The sequence below is a fragment of the Miniopterus schreibersii genome (genome assembly GCF_964146895.1).
Source record: "Miniopterus schreibersii genome assembly, chromosome: 11".
NCBI lineage: Eukaryota > Metazoa > Chordata > Mammalia > Chiroptera > Miniopteridae > Miniopterus > Miniopterus schreibersii.
In genome coordinates this window covers 31,209,344-31,232,948 of record NC_138111.1, presented here as the reverse complement: position 1 = coordinate 31,232,948, position 23,605 = coordinate 31,209,344, and the positions used below count along the sequence as shown (strand labels likewise).

General features: G+C 36.2%; 1 protein-coding gene across 2 annotated transcripts in view; it reads right to left on the bottom strand.

Annotated features, from left to right (window-relative positions):
- UBQLN1 (ubiquilin 1) overlaps nucleotides 1-23,605 on the bottom strand; it is a 32,057-nt gene continuing 8,452 nt past the window's right edge. The window contains exons 2-11 of one of the 2 annotated variants that reach the window (XM_081152231.1): nucleotides 19,157-19,308; nucleotides 16,865-16,980; nucleotides 11,632-11,894; nucleotides 10,998-11,156; nucleotides 10,409-10,640; nucleotides 8,389-8,531; nucleotides 5,268-5,351; nucleotides 3,930-4,045; nucleotides 3,288-3,456; nucleotides 1-1,964 (exon numbers count right to left, since the gene is read on the bottom strand). In XM_081152231.1, coding sequence (XP_081008357.1) covers nucleotides 1,812-1,964; nucleotides 3,288-3,456; nucleotides 3,930-4,045; nucleotides 5,268-5,351; nucleotides 8,389-8,531; nucleotides 10,409-10,640; nucleotides 10,998-11,156; nucleotides 11,632-11,894; nucleotides 16,865-16,980; nucleotides 19,157-19,308 — 1,587 coding nt within the window. In that variant the 3' untranslated portion in view covers nucleotides 1-1,811. The remainder of the gene's footprint in view (nucleotides 1,965-3,287; nucleotides 3,457-3,929; nucleotides 4,046-5,267; nucleotides 5,352-8,388; nucleotides 8,532-10,408; nucleotides 10,641-10,997; nucleotides 11,157-11,631; nucleotides 11,895-16,864; nucleotides 16,981-19,156; nucleotides 19,309-23,605) is intronic. The other variant, XM_081152232.1, reaches the window with a different exon arrangement.

Here is a 23,605-nt window from a genome sequence, read left to right as displayed (position 1 = left end):
TAAAAGCTAGAGATTTATTGTTATTTTGTGATTAATAAACTGTCAAATTAGTTATGACACTATCCCACACTGTATACCACACCATTGGCCAGTACAAGTTTTTAAACCAGACGGAGGCATAAGGCAGAGAGAACAAAGACACACGAATATCATCCTCAACAACTTCCTCTAGCCATGCCTTCATCTTGACCTTCATACATGTTTTCCTCCTGGGGAAAGTGTCAGAACAGTACACGGCTGGTGGGCAACCTGACCTCTTGACCCATTTTAATAGCAAGCAACTTACAGAAGTAATGGAATTCAACTTGTATTTCCCTTGATTTTATTGGTCTGAACTCATTTTAGGTAACTTCAACATTTTAATTTCCTGTACATGAGAGACTATAATGACCTAAGAGAATACTGAACCAGAGTCAGCCAAATATATTACTGACCCGAAGTTATGTTTTAATTGGTCCTAAAGGAATGTACCACACCAACAATTTGAGTTAGGCAAAAAAGAACTTCTCTGAGGAGGAAAGAAAAAGGCTGTAGAACAGCCAAATGTACTCAACATTGTTAAAACGGCTCTTGTTTTTCACCCCTGAATGATACTTGTTTACTACATTATATGCACAGAAATCCTAACAGAACCTTGGTTGCCAGTATTATTTAGGCTGGCCCAGTCCAGGATAGATCCCCGCCCCCTCCCCCCTGCTCCCCTTCTCTGAGGTTCTGGAAAGCACAATATTTAACTATTTCTTAATAAACTACCGAAACACTTCAGAAACAAGTAGCTCACAAATCATTTTAAATTCATGTATTGCCTGTGCATGAGAAATCTAATAAACCCAAAAGTTAGTTCTATTTTTATATGGCGATTAAAAATAACTAAAACATCAAGACACTTTCAGTGAAAGAAACATTTCAATTACAACCTGTAATGCCTGTTAAACTACCTATGGGAGAAGCTGAAAAGTCCTAGGCAAATGCACTTTTGGGTTACATTACAGTGCTCCTTCGTTTTGCACAAAAAGTAGGGTAACGTACAATCAATCAGTGAACGCTGAGACGATGTTACATTATGTTGTCTGTACAATTAAATGTCCCTAAAGAGATAACCAGAATGAGCTTTTCTACTATATATTCAACAAACCTAACTGGCACTTTTGCTGAAAGATGTTTATCAAAGATGCTGTAAGATTCTACACAATTAGGAAATACTTAACTTTAAAGTATTTCCTTATCTTTAGTTTCTTTAGTTACAAGTGTTTTGCTCAGATAATCTACTGCAGTATGTTTCTAGAAATGCAGTCCCAAATGTGCATGATATATTGTATACAAATAAAGTAAAACTGTCAGTAGTATAAATCTTACAGCATTTTGTTTGCAAAAATACATGCCAAAGTCACAATAAGCAATATTGTAACCACAAATTATAGAGCGCAAATTATTTGCTTCCTTTAAATGCTTTTATTCTACATAAATTACTACCATCGGCTAATGTTTAAAAGCAAATAAACTGGACAGGTGCAGGACAAAAATCTGTTTACTCAACTATAAAAGGTGATGTTTTTAAAAAAATTACAATAAATGCAGAAGTGTTTGATGCATGCAGTAGCTTTAAATGAAAAGCATTGATTCCCATTGTTCAACAAGAAGGAAAAGAACAGAAACCCACATTATCTTACTGCACTCCACTGTAAAATGCATCATATTGGGTTTATAACAGCACAGAATTCAAAAGTCAAAATGAAATAAAGCAGGTATTTTAAAGATTTAAGAGCCGTTATCAAAAATAAATTACATTTTTTCAAGATACAGAAATGCTGCTATGATGGCTGGGAGCCCAGTAACCTTTCAATAGCTGCATTGATATCACCTCCTGTTGCTATCAGCGCCTGCAAGTTTGCTTCACGGTTCAAAAATCCCATTGCACTGAGTTGTTCCAGTTGTTGTTGAAATCTGACTTCTGGATTCTGTAGCTGTTAAAGAAAAAAAAAAACCAAAACTTGAGCCACAAAAGCAATGACCTCTGGCCTCTCTCTCTTGAAACATTTTCAACATATCTGAAAGTCCACTAGCACTTTTTTGTTATTTTAAGTAGTCTAAATTTATACCTAAACAATCATGTCAAATAGATCACATACTTAAAAAAATATCTTAAAAAACCTCAACCATTATTTTACATGTATTTAAGAAGTTCATGAACAAGCAGGAAATCTGTATATGTAAATAGTTTAGAATTAGATGATTTATTTTGTAGCTATTGACCAACTGGGTAATTATAAAAGCCAATGTTCTCATGTATAAAATTCTGAAGTTCTAATGAGCCTTAAAATGTGGTTCAATTTCTTCACTGGTCAAAGTCTTCAGAAAAGAGTTCCAGTTTCAGGCCCGGACTATACTTCTGACAATTCAGCTGCATCATACCTTTCTTCAGAAATGAGGCAAGACAAAAATACATAAATGATCAATCAACCCTGGCCAATCTGATAATGAGGAGGCCTACAGATTATCAACTTATACAACAACTCTGTCCAATACCTAAAATCTTTTTTTTTTTTATTAAGTCCATGAATATTTACTGAATCAGAAGTTATGCTAGGTATTGGGGACACAAATACTTGTATAAGATAAAACCCTGCCCTGTTTACTGTCTTTAGTAAGACTTAAAAATCAGAAACCATGCTATATTTTTGCCATGCAGAAGTTTGGCGAAAACCTACTATAAAAGGTTTGAACTGCAATCATCTTTGTAAAGCCAAAAAATATCTCCAGATGCAAAAACATAATTATGAACCCACATTTTTTAGACATATTTGTGAGGTGCATTTATGTAGCACAAGTTGCCACAGGACGTAGTAGTGGGTAGAGTGAGGTAGTTAGGATTTTTATTTTTTAAGTCAAAATACAAAGACTAGATAGAATATGGTTGGTTGAGGAATTATTTGGGATAACCGAGTTCCTTATTCCTCCCTGACAAACTTCTATAAAATTAACATATTTTTAAATAATTTTCAAATAAAACTCCAAATAAGAATGCATTTTTAAAAGCACCTTCTAAAAAACACAGCAAAGTTTTAGCATTTCTTCTCTACAACTGAAACATTTCTTTTAGTGTCTAATAGTACCAAAGTTAATAAGTTTTGTAATGCCTACTTTAGAATCAATACTCTTAAGATTGTATGTACTCTGATTACAGTCTAAACCCTAAAGGACTGCCACTTGTTTTCTTTTTCTTTCGAGAGGGGGAGGGGATTTCTAACATTAAGGAATGCAAAGTGTGAGCAGAAAAGAATCAGTACCTGAGGATTTACTGCAGCAAGAGCCTGCAGCATTTGTTGGATAAACTGCTGGTGTCCAGGCTCCGTGGTTCCTGCTGTGGGACTTGGGTTTTCACTAGGAGCAGAGCTAGAGCCATTGGTTCCTGAAGAGCCTCCAGTGCTTCCTAATGCCCCAAGGCCAGGAGTAAACCTAGGGAAAGGACAAATAGATAATAAACCTAAATTCCTGCAAAACAAGAGGTCAGACCAGGCCAGCTGGTAATAAATCAGTCACATTTTAACATAATATTAGCCAAAAGAGAGCTTCTTTTAACTTTGAAAGTTGTCTGAAAAACAACTTCAACAGCCCTGGCAGTGTGGCTCAGTTGGTTGAGCATCGTCCCATGCACCAAAGGGTCGCAGGTTCCATTTCCGGTCAGGATACAGGACACATGCCTGGATTTTGGGCTAGATCCCCAGTAGGGGGCATGCAGGAGGCAGCCAATTGATGTTTCTCACATGGTTTCTCTCCCTCTCCCTTCTTTTCAAAAAAACAAAAAGCAATAAAAGTATTTTAAAAACAAAACAATCTCAAAAAAAAAGGCAAACTGATAGTAAATTGAAAGTTCTCCAAGAGAGAAAGTAAGTATTGTGCACTTTCATATCTCCCTCAAATAAGCCTACCCTGGGATGAGGCCGGGTGCTTCTGTTGCTAATGTCTGCAAACCCTGCTGAATCTGCAACAAGGCCTGCATTGCTCTAGGGTTTGACATTGCCGATAATGTATCAGGATTCTGCATCTAAGGAAGAAAGAAAACCAGTGATTATTGAGGGATTACAATCAGTGAAGGTAAAACTTAAATGTTTTCTTTCCTATGTTTCTGGAGAAAATAAAAAACCATACTGCTAGACACTGATAATCCATATTTCTTTCCCAAAATAAACACAAGCACCTCCTCTTTAACAGCAAACCTAGGGTGCACGTTGTTACTAGATCTCCCAAATCCATCACAAAAGCCATTTTTTCATAATAAAAGACAATTAGGAGCTCCCTGGAAGCCACAACTGTTCCCTTTCTCCAACAGAAGATAAAAATATTATTTCAAAGAGACAATTCCACAAGGCACAGTTAATGTAACATGGTAATACGGTGAAAGCCACATATTTCTCCTGACCAAGTGTTATCTGTTGCTGATGTAACAATTTTAGCAGTAAACTATACTCTAAAACAAGTTCCAAATTTGAAGTTGATACATATGTCCTGAGTTCAGCTTCACTACTTCCAAATATACACCACCTGACTGACCAATATAGATAGGCTTGAATCATTACAATAGATCAAGAGCACTAAAGAATCTTGGGTAATGGCTTACAGGCCTGAGAATTATCTACATAATATTTAAAGCCTTATAAATACCAAGACTAACTTCATAACACCAACACTAACTTCTTTTCTATCTTTGTAAATAATAAAATACCATGGCAATCTCGGTACTTTTTAATAATAAAATCTTCCTTATATGACAACACTGACAATTTTAATCTTGCTAATTCCGAGTTTGTGGAAATGAGATCTACCCCTTGAAAAACAGGCATTCTATTAATTTGGAGAAATCAAAACATTACAAAGAAACCAAACCTATAAGATAGGATAGGGTAGCTCTTTCCAATTACTCAAGAATAGTTAAATAATAATGCATAACATGACACAATGAAGCACTTCAAAGTTAGTAAAATGAAAGGAAATGGCGTATGTATTAACAAAGCATTCAAAATCCTAAGTCCTCAAAAGCAAAACCAAAGTGGTCCTTTCCTCAGAAATTAAGAAATATAAGCAAAAGCAAAGTATCAGCAGTGAAACGGGGCTCAGGTAAGACAAAGCTGAATTCCCTGTGAAATGACAGCATTATCAGACTCTATTCTTCGTTTTGCTATCAGCCAAAGGGCAAAGAAAAATGTTTATCATCAAACTTTTTCAAGCAAATCATTACCGAAGATAGCTAGCATCTTTTTCTTACTCACTTGTTGGAGGAAAGTTGGGAGCTGTTGTCTCATTTGTTCTTGAAGCTGAGGATTTCCAGCAAATAGGGGATTATTCAGCATCATCTATGGGGCAAGTGTTCAAACAATTTTAACTGGAAATATCTGAAACAAGTAATGTACCTTGTTTAATAGTCTATCTTCCTCCAGTGCCTAACCTGGCACTTAAAAAGGAGAAAGGTAGAACATGAATAAAAAAGGGAAGATACTGTCCACAAGAGTGATCTCCAAAGAAAAAATAAAAAGGCATCTTCTCTCTCAATGAGAATGGTGATTATGATAATGACATGCAATATCCTAAAAAATAAGAGCAATCATTTTTGTAGGCTTTTCTTTGAGCAAGGGTGAGTACCTGCCCTTGAAAGAAAGAAAAATGGGAATAACTGGCATTCATGGAGATACGTATTCTGCTACACTGATGAAATAAACAATACATGAAACTATACTCAGCTTGCTTAGACACCTCTACACACAAGTGGCAAGCACACAGAAAGTCCAAATCTGGAACCACTATATCTACCTGCCTACTACAAGACAGCTAACATTAGGTCCAGAAAAATAACAGCACAGAACAGCAACCACCTTGCCAGAGAAACGGAGCTACTAGGTGAAAATCAGCCCAGGACTAGCACCAACAGATTTCTGGGGCAAGTATTAAGATACTTTAAGACCTGAAAGATGCAAATCCATTTGAGAACACCAAGATTAGCCTCTGGATTTCACTTCACTATCACCAGAGATGAGAAAAGTATCATGTCCCCTAACCTTCAATAGGTATTAGAATTAAAAAGTCAAGGTGAATATTACATGATGCTAGATACCTGAAAATAAAATTACAATACACAATCAGTATAACCAGAAACTAATACATTCTCACAGCTTTGAAAAAGACAAATTTTTATCCATTTTCCTCCAAAGGGAAGCATGAACAATGACTTACTGGCAGTCTATTTACTGGCCCAAAGTTGGGGGAACTGATCCTTGCCCTCACGTAGTCAACCATATTTGAAGTAATTATATGTAAATGTTGGAAGTGGAGAGAATTCCTCTCTCCCTCCATTAGTAATCTATTGCTACAAAGTAGATTAGTTAATTTTTTAAATAGGTACCTAGAGCAGGAAAAAGTCCATGTTTTATGGATAAATAGTATTTATTTCAAAGTGACCAATAAATTCACAGTAAATAAAGTAATACCTGCTTGAGATCAACAAACCTGCTTCTTTATTGGCTCCAAATGCTTTTTTATTATAAACATATTAATGAAGTTGTCACAGTTATCTTCCAGAATTCGTGTTATTTGAAAAAGTGTATCACCTTAAACTTACTCTTCCTCAGAAAATTGATTAGGACATGTCTCCTAACTTACCTGTTTATATAATAATACAGTTCTTACACTCAGACTTTTTTGAAATATCTAAACATCAAAATAAGAAGAACTACAAACTTTAATCTGCTAAATAATCACAGTACATTGTAAATGTTTCTAAAATATCTATAATAACAGACATTCATACCTAGCTTTCTTTGTCAACATTTTACTTTAAAGTAAAAATACAATAGAGCAAAGTGCTCAAGTCACTTCATAAATGTAGAATTGTTAGTAAAAATTGCTGGAATGTGCTTGTTAAAGTTTTAAAGCAAAATGCACATTCAATGTTAATTTTTAGTCAAATATACATTTAAAAACATAAAAACAAGATCACTCTACATATATAATTCCATATTTTTTAAAGTGCAATAATCACAGTAAAGTGTGGCATTTAATACTAATATATCCAGTCTGACAATTTGATTATGAATAAAACAATCTTTTAGTAAATGTACCTACAATATACAAAATTAAGAGTATATAAAAATTCACCCAAAAACATGTTCTCTATTTTCTTTTTTAAAAATATATCTTTTATTGATTTCACAGAGAGGAAGGGAGAGGGAAAGAGACAGCTGAAACATCAATGATGAGAGTCACCGATCAGCCGCCTCCCGCACATCCCCGACTGGGGATCGAGCCCGCAACCCGGGCATGTGCCCTGACCAGGAATTGAACCTCGATCACCTGGATTCTAGGTCGATGCTTAACTGCTGAGCCACGCCTGGCCAGGCTCTATTTTCAATTCCACAAATTTTTTAAGAGGGCAGAAGTTACTGCTAAGGAATACAGCTCCGAGATACCTGCTATATCCTTGAATCAATTAAGAATGTAGACTTTAGGAAATAAAAACCATTGCATTCAACATAATGATGAAAGTGATTATCTTTAAAAGCTTTCAAAGTTTTAGAAATTGAAACAAACTATAAAGGAAACTATTTTAAATTCCTAACACTCTACAGAAGGCATTTAAAAAAAATAGGAAATGTAAACTACAGGTGATTGAGGCTTGTTGCATATTCTCCAAGGTTTTACAGGACCAGTGGTTCTTAACCTAGGGGTACATCAGAATCATCTAGGGAACTTGGGGGTTAAAGGGAAAAAAAGACTCAATGCAGTTATACCAGAATCTCTCTGGATGGGAAGTTCCCAAAGTGATCCTGAATATTCAGCTAAGGTGGATATCCATGAATTTTTTTGTTATGGTCTCTTTAGTAACAAGTTAGGAAAGAATAAATAAAGGACCACTATACAAACTTGGTGGTGAGGGATCCATAATGGAAAGAATGAGAACACCATTCCCACAAATCTCTCTGCCTTTAGTAAACAATTTCAGGCTATTTTATAACAGCCATTTGAAAATGACTCTTACATTTGGAAACTGTGTGATCTAATCCATAAAAGTATTTCAAGTGTACTGACACTGTTCTTAATTACTTTCAAGACGTACATTTCACAAAAGAATATATCTTCAAAAAAGGAAGCAATCCAAAACTTTTGTATTCATTTCCTAAATCAACATATGTACATACAAAGTAAACCTGCACTTCTAGCCAGTGAATGGGAGAGACAAAGCTGCAAAGAAACTGTCCAAACAGGTGGAGATGCAGTTTACCTCCTTTTTCTAGTGTGTTAAGGTAGCACACAACACAAATACGCCAAAAATCACAATTATTTGATTAGGCTATTTCAATTCACATTGCACAGTCCTTTTCAATACAATTACAAACTCACCTGTGCAGCAAGGTCAGGGTTCTGGCTTAGTGACTGCATCATGCTTCTCATATATGGGGCAGACAACATGTTTTGCATAAGTTGTGGGTTTTCAGTTATTTGTTGCAACAAGCTCTGCATTCCTGGGGTGTTGAACATACTAGCTGAAAGTTTGTTTTTTAAAAAAAACATTGTATCAAGAAAAAGATATGTAAGCAAAAGTGAAAGTTTTAAAACTATAGTATACACAGCGCATAACTTTAGCAATTACTGATGAGTACACATATTACTTATCAATTGAATTAATAAAGAATTTTAAAACTAAGATCTCCTTAACTACATGGCCCAACATATACCAAATAAAGGAAAGTTTATGGATTTAAACATTCTGGTAGCATTCACAGTAAAATCATATCTAATGAAAAGGTTAAGTTCTATAGTCAATTTAAGCAAAAACTGGATATGGTCAAAATTATGTATCAGTACTAACAGATGAACATTTGCAAATGATCTTGCCAAGAGGGAACTATGTGAATGCCAAGTAAGCAAAATGTCATCCCTAGAAAAAAATTCCACTTTCACTTGTAAATATGTATGAAAATATATTATACCCAATTATTATATTTTGAATTCCATCATTAAAAAATCTTGCAAAAATTTGTTTTCTCTCATAATGTAGTATTCTTGATTTTGCCTCTTGACCTGCAAAGAGGTCCTAAAGAAAAATTTGTACCCCTGCTTTAAATACAGTATCGTAAAAAGCTGTTAAACTGATTATTTGTTGGCTAGACAAAAGTTGTTACGGTAGAAAACCATGTTATAGTAGAAAAAGCAATTCATTTGTCAGGAAATCTGATTAAATCATTGTTCCTGTAAGACCTTTAAAATGTGAATAAAGCATTTCTCTCAAAAGACTGTTAAAAATCAGATAGGCAGTAAGTAAAATACAGAACAGGATTTTTTTCTTGACTTAAAAATACTATTTCTTCAGATATTAACTAAATTTACTGTGATGATCATTTTGTAATACACAGATACCAAATCATTATATTGTACACTGGAAACATGTTATGTCAATTATACCTCAATTTTTAAAAATTGTTATTTAATTTTTATAAAAGTTGTTATATCCAGAAATATGTTACCCACTGTATTCTACAAAAGAATATGTACCACTGTGACAACCAATTAGTCTCCCTATTCTGATTTCTTCCCTCAGTAATGAGTTTTTTAAATTCTTTATCCAGCATCTCACCTTTGCACTTTCTCTGCCAAGACACAGGCATCTTTTAAAATATACCCAGTCCCCCTCTCATCTTAAGGAAGTGGCCTCATGCTTTCATTTCTTCTCATTTATATGCCAAGTACTAGGACTAAAGTCATCACTCTGGCTACTGATGTTAGTAGACCTAATCTTATGATGTAAATATCAGAATAGTTGAGAAAAGAACATCCATTTATTGAGTCTAGTCTAAAAAAAATAACCAAAAGTAAATTTCTAACCTCCTCACACACTAGACTCTCCAGCAGCTTTATACAAACACTCATCTTAACCCCACTGTGGAAGATTCTGATCCATGAGGTTAGGGTCTGGGAATCTCATTTTTAACAAACCTGGCAGGTGCTCTGATGCAGTTTGTTTAATGCTGGTCTCAGGACTAGAGTTTGAGAATCTACTGATCTAGAATACACAACCAGACTAAAGTACACAGGTAACTGTATTCCTTATGCACTTTGGTTTTCCTAATACTGAAATGAGACAACTGACCACCTACTTCTCCCAAACCATCTTATGAGAATACTAACACACAAAACTGCCTCTGAAAATCCCCAGTAATTGTCACTACTATAATGCACACAACTAATCATTACATATTTAAAGCTTTCTTTAAAAAACAAACAACTTTACAACATGAAAAGGTAGTTCATAAAAAGCTACTTGTCACACACACACAAAAGCACAAAGAATAACAGCATTAAGAAAAGTTTTTGTTATTCAAATAACTGAGGACAACAAAGAACTGAGTTGTTATAAACATACCTCCTACTCCAGGCCCCAAACTTGGTGCAGAACTCTGCCCAGGAGTGCTGCTCGCAGTATTACCACCAGTGCCCCCCACAGCGTTGGTGGTGCCACTAGAAGCTGATGAACTCTGGGAAGCCTGTGGAGCCCATGGATTGGGTAATGGATCTCTATTTTCTGTACGGGAAGGTTGACTACCTTCACCTGAGGATGTATTGCTCACTAAGGAAGCAAATGGATTACCACCGAACTGTAACAGAAAACACAAAAATCGTAAAAAATAAGCTTTTAAGTAAGAGATATTAAAGTTTTTTGAATTTCTGAGTTTTAGAGAGGGAGAGGAAGGAAAAGAGAAACATCAATTTGTTGTTCCACTTATTTATGCATTCACTGGTTTATTCTTGTATGTGCCCTGACTGGGGACTGAACCCACAACCTTGGCGTATCAGAACGCCTCTCTAACCAACTAAGCTACTTAGCCAGGGCCAGATATGAAACTTTTTAATGAAAATCACATTCCCCATATAAAAGTAGCTCTCAATCACACACATATTAGTGTTAAAACAGAAGCTACCCCTTAGCCGGAGCCTCGGAGCCAGTGTTTCACCTGTTCTTGTGCAGCATTCAGCATCGGTTCCTGAATATCCGTGTACATGCGCCGTAAAGCATTGTATCCCCCCGGAATGCTTTCCAGGTTACTCAAGGCTCGGTCCTGGTTTCTCATCATTTCCTGCATCATTGCTGGATTCCTGGCAAGTTCCAATGTCTAAGGAGATTTCCATTAAAAAAAAAAGGCACTATAACATACATGAGTTACTTTAGTTATTAACTGCTACAGCTAATTTTATAAAGTTTTCTAATTCTATGAATTATCAATCTTCAATATTTAAATCAGAAAATTATTTTAAAAATAATTCCTATTGGATTTCACCTCATAAAGCAAGCTAATATTCAAATAATTAAAGAAAGAAGCACCTTGTTACAATAAGTGAATGCCCATCTCTTGAACTGAACTCTTTTTGTTTCTTAAATCTGCAGGGTAACTATTTACAAAGATCTTTGAAATATAGTAGAAAATTCAAACAGTTCAAATTAGTGCTTTGTTGAGTTTTACTGAACAAAGATTAGGATTTCCTTTTTTAGCTTAGCCATACATATAGGACAAGCTTTTTAGGCATAAAAAATTGTATAATAAAGTAAATATATTCTAGCTAAATGGACTGAAAGAACATTCCACATACTTGTCTCATAATATCTGGATTATTCAGCATATGACTAATTTCTGGATTTCTCTGAATCAACTGCTGCATTTGTGGATTGGCCATAATTAACTGCCTCATCAGGTCAGGATTTGAAAGCATGCTCTGGACAAAGGGATTCTCCATGATCTGGACCATCATTTCAGGATTGTTCATAAGTTGCCGCTGCATCTGGCTTTGTAGTTCAGAGAAGTTGGTAGAATTCAAACCCAAGCTACTCAAACCTGCAAGTCCTCCAAGGCCACCTAGGATAATAAAGGGGAAAAGACATATAAATAAAAGTCAGAAACTTTACCATTAACAAGACTACGCTACAAAATGAAGATGCAAAAATATTAAGTGAATCAATAAAATAGTCCATTACAGAAAACCATTTAAAAGCAAAAACAGAATTTCTATTAACTTCATAAACACATGTTTAATTTCTAAAATGGAAATTAGCCAAAAATGTATTCACTCTGATATTTAGGTTTAAGTAATAAAGCCATCAAATATATATTTCAAATACAAAAATATAGTCACATGCCACATAACTGACATTTTGGTCAACAACGGACCATATATACGACATTGGTTCCTTAAGATTATAACAAAGCTGAAAAATTCCTATCTCCACCACCCTCTACGGAAGGAGATGAGGCTAGAGTTTAAGCTCTGTAAAAACTCTTGAGCAATGAGATTTAGAGAGCCTCCAGGTAGGTGAAGACATCCAGATACTATTAGAGTGACATGTCCAAAGAGGGCATGGAAGCTCTGCATTCTCCCCCAAACCCATACCTTGCCCTATGCTTCTTTTCCATTTGTCTAATTCTGAGTAGTATTCTTCATGATAAACTGGTCAACATAAGTAAAGTGTCTTCCTGAGTTCTGTGAGCTGTTCTAGCAAATTATCAAACCTGAGGAGGGAATTTATAGCCTGCTTGTCAGAAGTGGAGGTGGTCTGGAATTTGGACTATTATCTTAAGTAGGAGCAGTCTTGGGACTCGACCCTTTAACTTGCAGAATGTGACATTAACTCCTGGTAGATAGTATCAGAATTGAAGTATTGGACACCCATGTGGAGTTGGAAAATTGGCTGGTGTCAAAAGAACACCCCAGAATATGCCAGCTAAAGCAAGAAAGAAATGATAAATATGCACTGGGTTGTACTTCTAACAATCTCTTTGCAGAAGACTAGTTTAAATTTAGCAATTCATCTATAAACTCTGGATAGAGCAGAGCTGCTGCCAATCAAGGAGAGAAAAAACCAGGACATACAATAAAATGAAATCATGGAGAAAAAAATAGACCAAGAGGATGGTAAGTGCTTATCACCACACATTAACTTTGTAAAATTACATAACCAACCAAATGCATTCATTCCTTCCTTTCTAAGCACTTCCGACATATGGCAGGGACTGTGCTACATGCTGGGAATAAGGTTTGATAAGAAAGACACAAGAACTACCGTGAGAACTCAATCTAATCAGATAAGAAAAACGATTGCAGAGAAGTACTTCAACAGAGTCACAGGGTGTTATGGTATTACCTGCCTGAGTGGGATCGCTGCTTTCCCACAAGAGGACACTTAATAAGTGTGGAGAACGAGTAAGTTGGCAAGAAGAAGTGGAGAGCGCTGGGAGAAGATTTAATACTAGGCAAAACAAACATTATATACAAAAAGTATAGAGATAAATATAATTATTGATGCATCCTTGAAACAGCAAAAAATTCAGTACGACTGGAGTGACAGAGAACAGTGCTCACTAAACATTCATCGTGTAGCCTTGTATTTCTTTTGCAGTTGGCAGGCCCAAGTGACTAGTTATGGCCAAAGGACGGCAAGAAATGATGGGTGTCACTTCTGGCGAAAGCACAGACTGTCCAGCTTAAGACTCTTTAACTGTGTCTTCTGCAATGTTCCAAGTAGTACAGCTACAAGATGGCAGAATTATGTTAGCTTGAATCCCTGAAGACTGTAGATGGGGCCTCACTGGCCAGTGAAAAACATGAGAGAAAGCTCTGCAGGACGAAATTAAGCTTTGTGGTAATAAGCCACCGAGCTTGGGGTTATCTATTACCACAGGGTAGCCTATCCTGACTAATGTAACTGTTGAGATGTGTAAGAAATAAGGATGGAGCCAGCATGGCTCAGTGGTTGATCGACAACCTATGAACCAAGAGGTCACGGTTCGATTCCCGGTCAGGGCACATACTTGGGTTGTGGGCTCCATCCCCAGTAGGAGGCATGCAGGAGGCAGCTGATCAACAACACTCTCTCATCATTGATGTTTCTATCCCTCTCCCCTTTCCTCTTTCTGAAATCAATGAAAACATTTTTTTTTTTAAAAAGAAAATAAATGAGACCGGAGAGATAGACAAGGGATAAAGCAGAATAATCACTTAAGATGTTCTTATTCTCATGATAATGTGGAAATGACCCAGAGCAAACATTACAGGTTTAAAAAGTTGAGAATCTACATCAAGGAGGTAGCAATAAATGCATGCAATGGGAGAGAGGAGAGGCTATGGCTCAAAGAGATTTGGTGGGAGAGAGGTAGTGGTTTAAGGGGCAAGATGAGTGTTTGCATTTGTATTGTTTTCCTTTGCTTTGTGAGGAGACATATACAAGAGCTAAAGTGCTTAGAGAACATTAGATAATAGCCAAGAGAGTTAAATACAAGGCATGGAGTTAGATATGATGCAGGTTAAGGTACAGATTTGAGAGTCACCAGGATATACAGTTGGAATAATGTCACTCAAGGAAAATAAATAGAGCAAAAGAAAAGCAAAGAGGTCAGAGGTGACCTATCAAGGGAATTTTCAGTAAAGTGATAGGGCCACAAAATAGGGCACAGCAAACTTAGTGAAAGGAAAACACTGACAGAAAAGAGAAAATGCCTTTTTCAAAGGCAGCTGAGAAAGGAAGCACGATAATGGGTGGGAGTAAGATTATGTGGCTTTTACACATGGGATAGGCCTAAAGATGAGAAGAGGCAGCGAAAAGAAAATCTGAATATACAGAGTAAATGGAGTAACTGAGAGAAGGGGGTGGGAATAAAATTAAAAATAAAGGGATTAGGGAGATGTATGGCATCAGACAAATTAACTAAAAGCCTCTCTAGGCTTTCATTTCTTTGCCTATAAAATGAGGGAAGTGGGAAGAGATTTACACCTCAACAATAGCTTTCATGGGTCTGCACACTAAATAATTTCAACCTAATCTCTCTGGATTGTTCGTGTTAATAATTTTGCCATATAAAACTCATCTGCCTTGCCCTGCCCGCGTGGTTTAGCGGTTGAGCATCAACCTATGATCCAGGAGATCTCGGTTTGATTCCCAGTCAGGGTACATGCCTGGGTTTCGGGCTCAATTCCTAGTAGGGGGTGTGCAGAAGGCAGTCGATCAATGACTCTCTCTCATCATTGCTGTTTCTCTCTTTCTCTCCCCCTTCCTCTCTCTGAAATCCATAAAGATATATTTTAAAAAACAAAAAAACTCATCTGTCTGAAGCCAGAGAGACACATGAAGCCTAAGACCGTTTTAGAAAAGCAGCATTTTTTACAAAGCAAATGTGAATTCATGCCATGCCCTAAATGTTTCCAACGTACTTAGCACACAACTAAATCATTAAAAAACTTTTTCTGGAAGGGATAAAAGGTATGATCCTTGATGTATGAAAATTGCACGTTTAAAAAAATTATTTTTTTCAATTACAGTTTACATTCAATATTATTTTGAATTAGTTTTAGGTGTATAACACAGTGGTCAGACAATCATATACTTTACAAAGTGCTCCCCCTGATATTTCCAGTACCCACCTGGCACCATAGATAGTTATTACAATATTATTGACTATATTTCCTATGCTGTACTTTACATCCCCTTAACTATTTTGTAACTATCATTCTATACTTCTCAATCCCTTCACCTTTTTCACCCAATCCCCCAACTTCCCTCCCCTGTACACATCATAAAACCTAAGAACTGAAAGAAGCATTAAGCCATATATCTACTTAGTTTAACTTTTGTTAGTTTCAGAGTATGTTTTCCCCCAACAAAACCTTCCCATTGAACCTCAGTATATAAAACTGATATAAGTGGTTTGGGCTGATACAGGAGATCCATAACCACTGAGCTTGCTCCCAGGCCCTGTCCTTTTTTGTGTGTTCAGACAGAAAATCACTAAAGCGCCCTAGCCAGTTTTGCTCAGTGGTTAGAGCCTTCAGATTGAAGAGTTCTGGGTTCAATTTCAGCCAAGGGCACGTACCTCAGTTGCAGGCTCAATCCCTGGCCCTGTTTGGGCACATGTGGGAGGCAACCAATTGACATGTTTTTCTCTCTCTTTCTAACCCCCCTCCGAAAAGCAATGGAAAAAAATATCCTCTGGTGAGGATTGGAAAGAAAAAAAAAAGAAAGAAAGAAAATCACTAAAGCATTCTGATCTCTTTGTTTTACAAATGAGAAAATCAACAATTAGCTTATCAACAATTACTATCAACAATTAGCTTCTCTTCCTTAGATTCAATTATGTGGCGATCAGATCAGGTATATATACACTACCTCTTTCATTATTAAAAAGAAGTGTCATGATGCCCTGGCAGGGTAGCTCAGGTGGTTAGAGCATCATCCTGATACTCCAAGGTTTTGGTTCGATCCCCAGTCAGGGCACATATAAGAATCAACCAATGAATGCATAATTAAGTGGAACAACAAATCAATGTTTCTCTCTCTCCCTTCCTCTCTCTAAAATCAGTCAATAAATAAAAACTTTAAATTTTTTTAAAAGTGTCACTTAGCCCGTCCAGGCATGGCTCAGCGGTTAAGCATCGACCTAGGATCCAGGAGATCGGGGTTCGATTCCCGGTCAGGGCACATGCCCGGGTTGCGGGCTTGATCAATGACTCTCTCATCATTGATGTTTCTATCTCTCTCTCTCCCTCTCCTTTCCTCTCTCTGAAATCAATAAAGATATATTTAAAAAAATAATAATAAAATAAAATTTAAAAAGTATCACTTATTGACTATTTAACTAAATGTAAATGTAAGCTAACCAAGTATATCTGTATTTTTCCAACTACTTCCTTAATACCTACAACAATTACAGAAGCTACAGAAGTTTTTGTTTTTGTTGTGTTAAAGTGACTTAATGGTTAATTATGTCATTTTATAAAAACCACCCTAGAAAAAGGGAATTTTTGCCCAATCCCTATAAAAATGACTAAAGACACTTACCTAAACCAAAAGGGTTGCTAGTGGCAGAACCAGATGTGGAGTTACTATTAGGAGCTGTAGATGTGGTAACATTGCTTCCGCTGGTATTTGTTTGCTGGGATGAATGATCCTGAGGCCTAGGAAAGGGAATTAAATCATGCTGTGAACAGTGGGACTATTTTTAAAAGAACATTGAAATTCTGATACCCAGAATAGTTTCCAGACCAACTCAAATTTTCATAAAGTAAATAACCTGAAATAACTAAGTATTAGGAATACATATATAAAGAAACATAGTAACACTGCTGGTGGGAATGCCAGACTGGTGCAGCCACTATGGAAAGCAGTATGAAGTTTCCTCAAAAGATTAAAAATTGACCTGCCATTTGACCCAGTGATCCCACTTCTAGGAATATATCCTAAGGAATCTGAAACACCAATCACAAAGAACTTATGCACCTCTATGTTCATAGCAGCACAATTTACAATAGCTAAGATCTGGAAACAGCCCAAGTGCCCATCAGTAGATGAGTGGATAAAAAAAGCTGTGGCACATTTACACCATGGAATACTATGCAGCTGTAAAGAGGAAGGACCTTTTAGCTTTTGGCACAGCATGGAGGGAACTAGAAAGTATTATGCTAAGTGAAATAAGCCAGTCAGAGAAAGACAAGTACCACATGATCTCACTTTTATGTGGAATATAATAAACAAAATAAACTGATGAACAAAGTGGATCCAGAGACACAGAAGCATGGAACAGACTGAGGGATCCAGAGGGAAGGTAGGGAGGGATTAATCAAAGAACTTATACATTTATAAGCATAACCCACAGACACAGACATTGGTATGGGGAAAGCCTGGGGGTGGGATGGATGTGGGGTGGAGGGGATCAGTGGGGATAAAAAGGGGACATCTGTAATATTCTCAACAATAAAGAAACTGAAAAAAAAAGAAACGAAACATAGTAAAACCTTACAAAAACCACACTATACTTCAATTGCCCCTCCTCCTCAAGTATAATATACATAAATATTTCATTACTTTCAATCATATTATGTAAGAGAATAGGTCACCTCACAGAAGAGAATCACACTCATAAAACTCAACTATATAAAAAACTTTTTATCTACTCCCTTCTAAGTTCTTTAGGGTTGGGGGAGGGGCAGTTTTTCCTCAGACTCTTGAAATTGTTAAAAGTAAAAAATAAAGACACTTCACCAAAAGGTTGAAAAATCAACACAAACAATAATTATTACTTAATATTAAACTAAAAAAAAAAGACATTTTATTGGAAATCCCTTCCATCTGATACCAGTTAAGAGTTCTGACTCTCACTCACTGCTTCTTTCATTGATTCTAAGATGCACATTTTTAAATTTTAACATCTTTAAAATCAGGATCTGTCTTACAATTGCTGACGACTGTCATGCCTACACACACATGTTCTATATAACTTCAACTGAGTGACAAAGTACACTGTTGTACCACCATGTTGTATTTACCATATGAAGTGTCTTCAGAAAGATACTAAAATGAAGTTACTGCATACAGAAAAGCACAGAAACAGAAATAGAAGGAATGAATTTCGTATCAGTGAGAAACAATTATCTGCTGTTGGGGAAAACCAGAAAAAAAATTTGCAGAATGGGTATCAATGGCTTGAAAGAAATTCCTGGAGAAAATACTGCAGCACTCTTTTAAGAAATGCTGCACCAACTCTATTGAGAGTACAGAGCTTCATCCCATATGGAAAAATATGGACACAGATAACTGAGTTAAAGGGTGACTCAAAAGACAGACTCAATGTAAAGTAGTGACAGGAAGGCTTTAGCCAATTTATTTCATGTATATTTTCTTTGTATGTATGTACAAGAGTGAAATACCATATCCAAGTAAGTCTAAAGAGGCTCTTTCACTAAGTACAAAATAAAAATTCTAAGTGAAAAGAAAATATATCAGCTTAATTGGCAGTATTTTTCTTAGTGATACATAAAAGGTGTCTCTTAAAAATTGATGGTGCCTTAGATTTAATGAAATACAGTTATAAATTTGTGGTTTGCCAAGGAAATGAGTTACCTCTGATCTTTGTTCAAAAATCTCACTCTGGAATTAAAATAATTTAGATATAATGACTCAATATGGCTGAATCTTCTAAAATATCAAATATGTAAGCATTACCGAATTACAGTTTTTTAAAAACATAATGAATTTAATCCACTTAATTCACAACAGAAAGCCCTTTAAAGCTAAGACTTTTATTTCTAAAGCATTTACTGGTAGTTTAAAGCTATATGTCTTCTAAAAACATACCTGTTTTGCGTTTTGATGACAAGGTGAACAGTAAGTCCATCGTGAATTCCATGCTGACTCAAAGTATCTTGATCTTTTAAAATTTTTCCCGCAAATATCAACACAAGTTGGTCAGTATGTGATTTGAACCGTTTAGAGATTTCTTCCTTGAACTAATAAATAAGATAAAATATGTATTACAGGTATTTGCATAGCATCATCTTGTCTAGTTTCTAGACGAAATACCTCAAAAAGTCCCCTTCTACAGATACTGCAACAATTCAAACAATATAAAAATGCATCTTTTCAGTATCTTGACCTTAGTGGGGAAATAAGTATTACCACTGCACTCATCTTAATGCACAGGTTTTATTATAGGTATACATATTCTATATTCAATCTTTCGCTAAGGCATAACAATTCATTTCTTTGTAATATCCTTCTTTTTATATCAGTGGCGCTAAATGGAGTTCAAGGCACACATAGCTCTTACCAACTTTACAATAAGCTATTCCTCAGATTTCTAACTACAGTCCTACTCCTTTCTAGTTGTGTATGTACATACACTAGAAAGTGTATATACTGGAAAGGAGTATACTGGTACCAATATAAAGTATACAGTTGAATATATATTTATTGCCTGTTATACTTTCCTCCTTACCTCTTTCATTCAACATTAACAAGCAGTAGTATGCAAATACAAAAATATAAAGGAAAAACTTTCCCTGAAGGAGAGCAGTTCAAGGAAAGAGGCAGTCAAGTAAACCACAAAGTACAGAGGAAGCACAAAGGGCAGTTAGAGAAAGCTTTCCAGTGAGAAATAAGATAAGGTAGTAGCCAGGAAAACCTGAAGAAAAGTTTCAGAGACTAACATGCAAAACCAGACAAGAGAAAAGAACATCATACTAGAAAGAAAAGCTTACTTATTCTATGCTAGATAGGTGTTTGTCTCAAACCTTTATAAAAAATCGCCTGTATGCTTAGGGCTTACTCCACTGTCCAAATCAGGAAACCTGAGGGTGGGCCAAGGAATCTACATTAATAGACTACTTTAGGGAACCAGTCCTAATTCAGGGACGTATCACATCTTAAACCATTCTACCTCATGCCCTACAGAAAGCAGGTCCCCACAGATAATGGAACTATCACCAAGAGGGTGTTTTGAAATACAAGGGAATATTTTTGGTTGTCACTGTAACTGGAAAGACACATTATATGATATGTGAGATTTTATAAAATCTTGGGGTGGAGGAGGGGAAGGGTAGAGGGATATAAACAAAACAAGACAGGCCATATATCATTGTTGAAAATGAGAGGTGTGTGCCTGGCCAGCGTGGCTCAGCGGCTGAGCACCAACCTAGGATTCAGGAGATCTTGGTTCCTGGTCAGGGCACATGCCCGGGTTGCCGGCTCAATCCCCAGTGGGGGAAGTGCAGGAGGCAGCCAATCAATGACTCTCATCATTGATGTTTCTCTCTCTCTCTCCCTTTCTCTCTCTGAAATCAATAAAGACATATTAAAAAAGAAAAAAAGAAAATGAGAAGTGCATCCAAGTTCACCATAGTTTATCTTTGTGTATGAATAAAATTTTCCATAATCAAATTACAACACTCAATGTAAGCAAATAGTGTCTTTTTAAAATCATATAGATGATGCAAAATTATACTGCAGTGAATATTTTGGAGATTTTCCAACTGAATTTTTCTTCATTTACCTGAAATTATAATATATAACCCTTTTATCTAAGATAATCAATTGCCAAGTAACTAAATAAAAATCTTTGTAGGACACTATTTGCATAATATTCTATATAGAGATAGGTCAATCCGTAATTTAACCATTCTCCTACTATCAGACATCTCATTTCTCCCTTTGGTAGCTATTAGAAATAACAATGTAATGAGCAGCAGAACACATGGTTTTACAAAAACTGAATGAGAACGTGCATAAAATGCAAGCATTGGGTGCACAGGTGGTGGTCAATAAACAGTAGCTCCTACTAAGCCAGCTCTCTGTGAGGCAGATGGTTTTTAATCCTATTTCGGATACAGAAACAAAGGTTCCATATGTCCCTCTCCTCTCGTAGTGACACAAGTAATAAAATACTGGTAGCCAAGCCGGGCATGGCTCAGCAGTTGAGCGTCAACCTAGGATCCAGGCAATCGGGGTTCGATTCCTGGTCAGGGCACATGCCCGGGTTGTGGGCTCAATCTCCAGTCGGGGGCGTGCAGGAGACAGCCAATCAATGACTCTCTCATCATTGATGTTTCTCTCTCTCTCTCCCCCCCTCTCCTTTCCTCTATCTGAAATCAATAAAGATATATTTAAAAAAAATAAAATACTGGTAGGATTCAAATCTAGGTAGATTTCAAGGACCAATGTATCCAGATTAACTATATCCTAGTACCTATGTAAAATGAGGGTAATCTAGATTTGTGTTTCTTAACATTAAACTAAGAAATCCTTTTCAGAATCCTTGGTATCACTCATGTCATTCCAAAGTAAGTGACTTAATTATCTAACATACAGCTAGGTAGCATTTTAGCATATTTTAGAATTTGAAGGTAAAATGCTAGATTGAATACACACATCTACTCATACCGTTTCAAATCCCCACTAAAACAATAAAAGATTTAATAGCTTTATGGTGATATAACTTACATACCATACAACTTTGCCCATTTAGTGTATACAATTCAATGCTTTTTAGTATATGAATGAATGTGTACAACCATCAGCTACCATAATCAATTTTAGAACATTTTCATCTTCTCAGAAAGAAACCAGTACCTTTTAGCTATCACCTCTTTTCCCCACTCCAAGCCATAAGATACTACTTATCTACTTTGTTTCGTGGTTTGCCTATTCTGGACATTTCACATAATTGCATATGATAGCCTTTGTGACTGGCTTCTTTCACTTAGTGTATTTTTAAGGTTCATCCATACTGTAGTATGTATCAATACCATTCCTTTTTATGGCTAAATAATATTCTACTGTATGGATATACATAATTTTGTTGATGCAGTCATCAGCTGATGTACATTTGGGTTTTCCACACCTTTGGGCTATTATGAATAATGTTGCTATAAACATTCATGTAAAAGTTTTTGTGTGGACAAATGGTTTCATTTCTTTTGGGTATATACATAGGTGTAGAATTACTGGGCCACACAGTAACTCTTGGTTTAACCATTTCGAGAACCATCAGAGTGTTACCCTAAGTGTCTTACCATTATACATTCCCACCAGCAGTGTATAAGGGTTCCAAACTCTCCACATCCTCACCAATACTTATTATCATCTGACTTTTTTATTACAGACATCCAAGTGGGTGGGAAATGGTTTTAATTTGCAGTCCCTTGATAGTTAATGATGTTGAGTATTTTTTTTTGGTTACTCTTCACCAGACGATATTTTTCCATTGCTTTTCAGAGAGTGGAAGGCAGGGAGGGATGGGCAGAGAGAGAGAGAGAAACACTGATGTGACTGGTTGCCTCCCAAGCACACACCCAACAATGTTGCCAGTGAGGCTCAGTGGAGTAAAAGCACCTTTCACAAAGTCAAATCTCTCAAATTCCAAGGTTCACACTCTCTCCAAAATACAGAACCATATTTCAATATACTTAATTATGCCAAAACACGTTTTCCCTTTTTCTCAAAATGTTAATAAAAACATGTATACACACAAACAAATAATAAATAGTGGAAGAAGTTAGTCTTACATATGTCGATATGGAAAGACCACAAAGAAACAAGGAAAAAGAATAAGGCCAAGAAAGGTGTGAGTTAATAATCCCATCAGCTTAATAGGAATAAACAGCAAATTATATATGGGAATACAGATAAACACTTTTCTGGAATCACCAAACTATACACACACACACACACACACACACACACACACACACACACACATATAAATTTAGATTAACTTTGAGTGGGTACACTTTTTATTTTTAAATATATCTTTATTGTTGAAAGTATTACAGATGTCCCCATTTTTCCCCCAATGACCCCTCGCACCCCCCCCAGTGGACACCCTTTTATTTTATTTTTTAAATATATCTTTATTGATTTCAGAGAGAGGAAAGGAGAGGGAGAGAGAGAGAAACATGAATGATGAGAGTCATTGATCGGCTGCCTCCTGTGAGCTCCCAACTAGGGATTGAGCCCGCAACCCAGGCATGTGCCCTGATCAGGAATCAACCCTCGACCTCCTGGATCCTAGGTCGATGCTCAACTGCTGAGCCACGCCTGGTGGGGCGGCACCCTTTTTATTTCAGTTTTCTACATCATTCAAATTGTCTAATTTTAAAGTAATAGCATGCATAATGTATTTAATTTTTGCATTCTGTATTTTTAAAAACTAGTAACAGCCATTGGAGAAAGCTTTAAAGGCTAAAAAATATTTAACAAAAACCATCACACCCAAGTCTAGAAATCTGTATAGCAGCTGCTTAACCAATA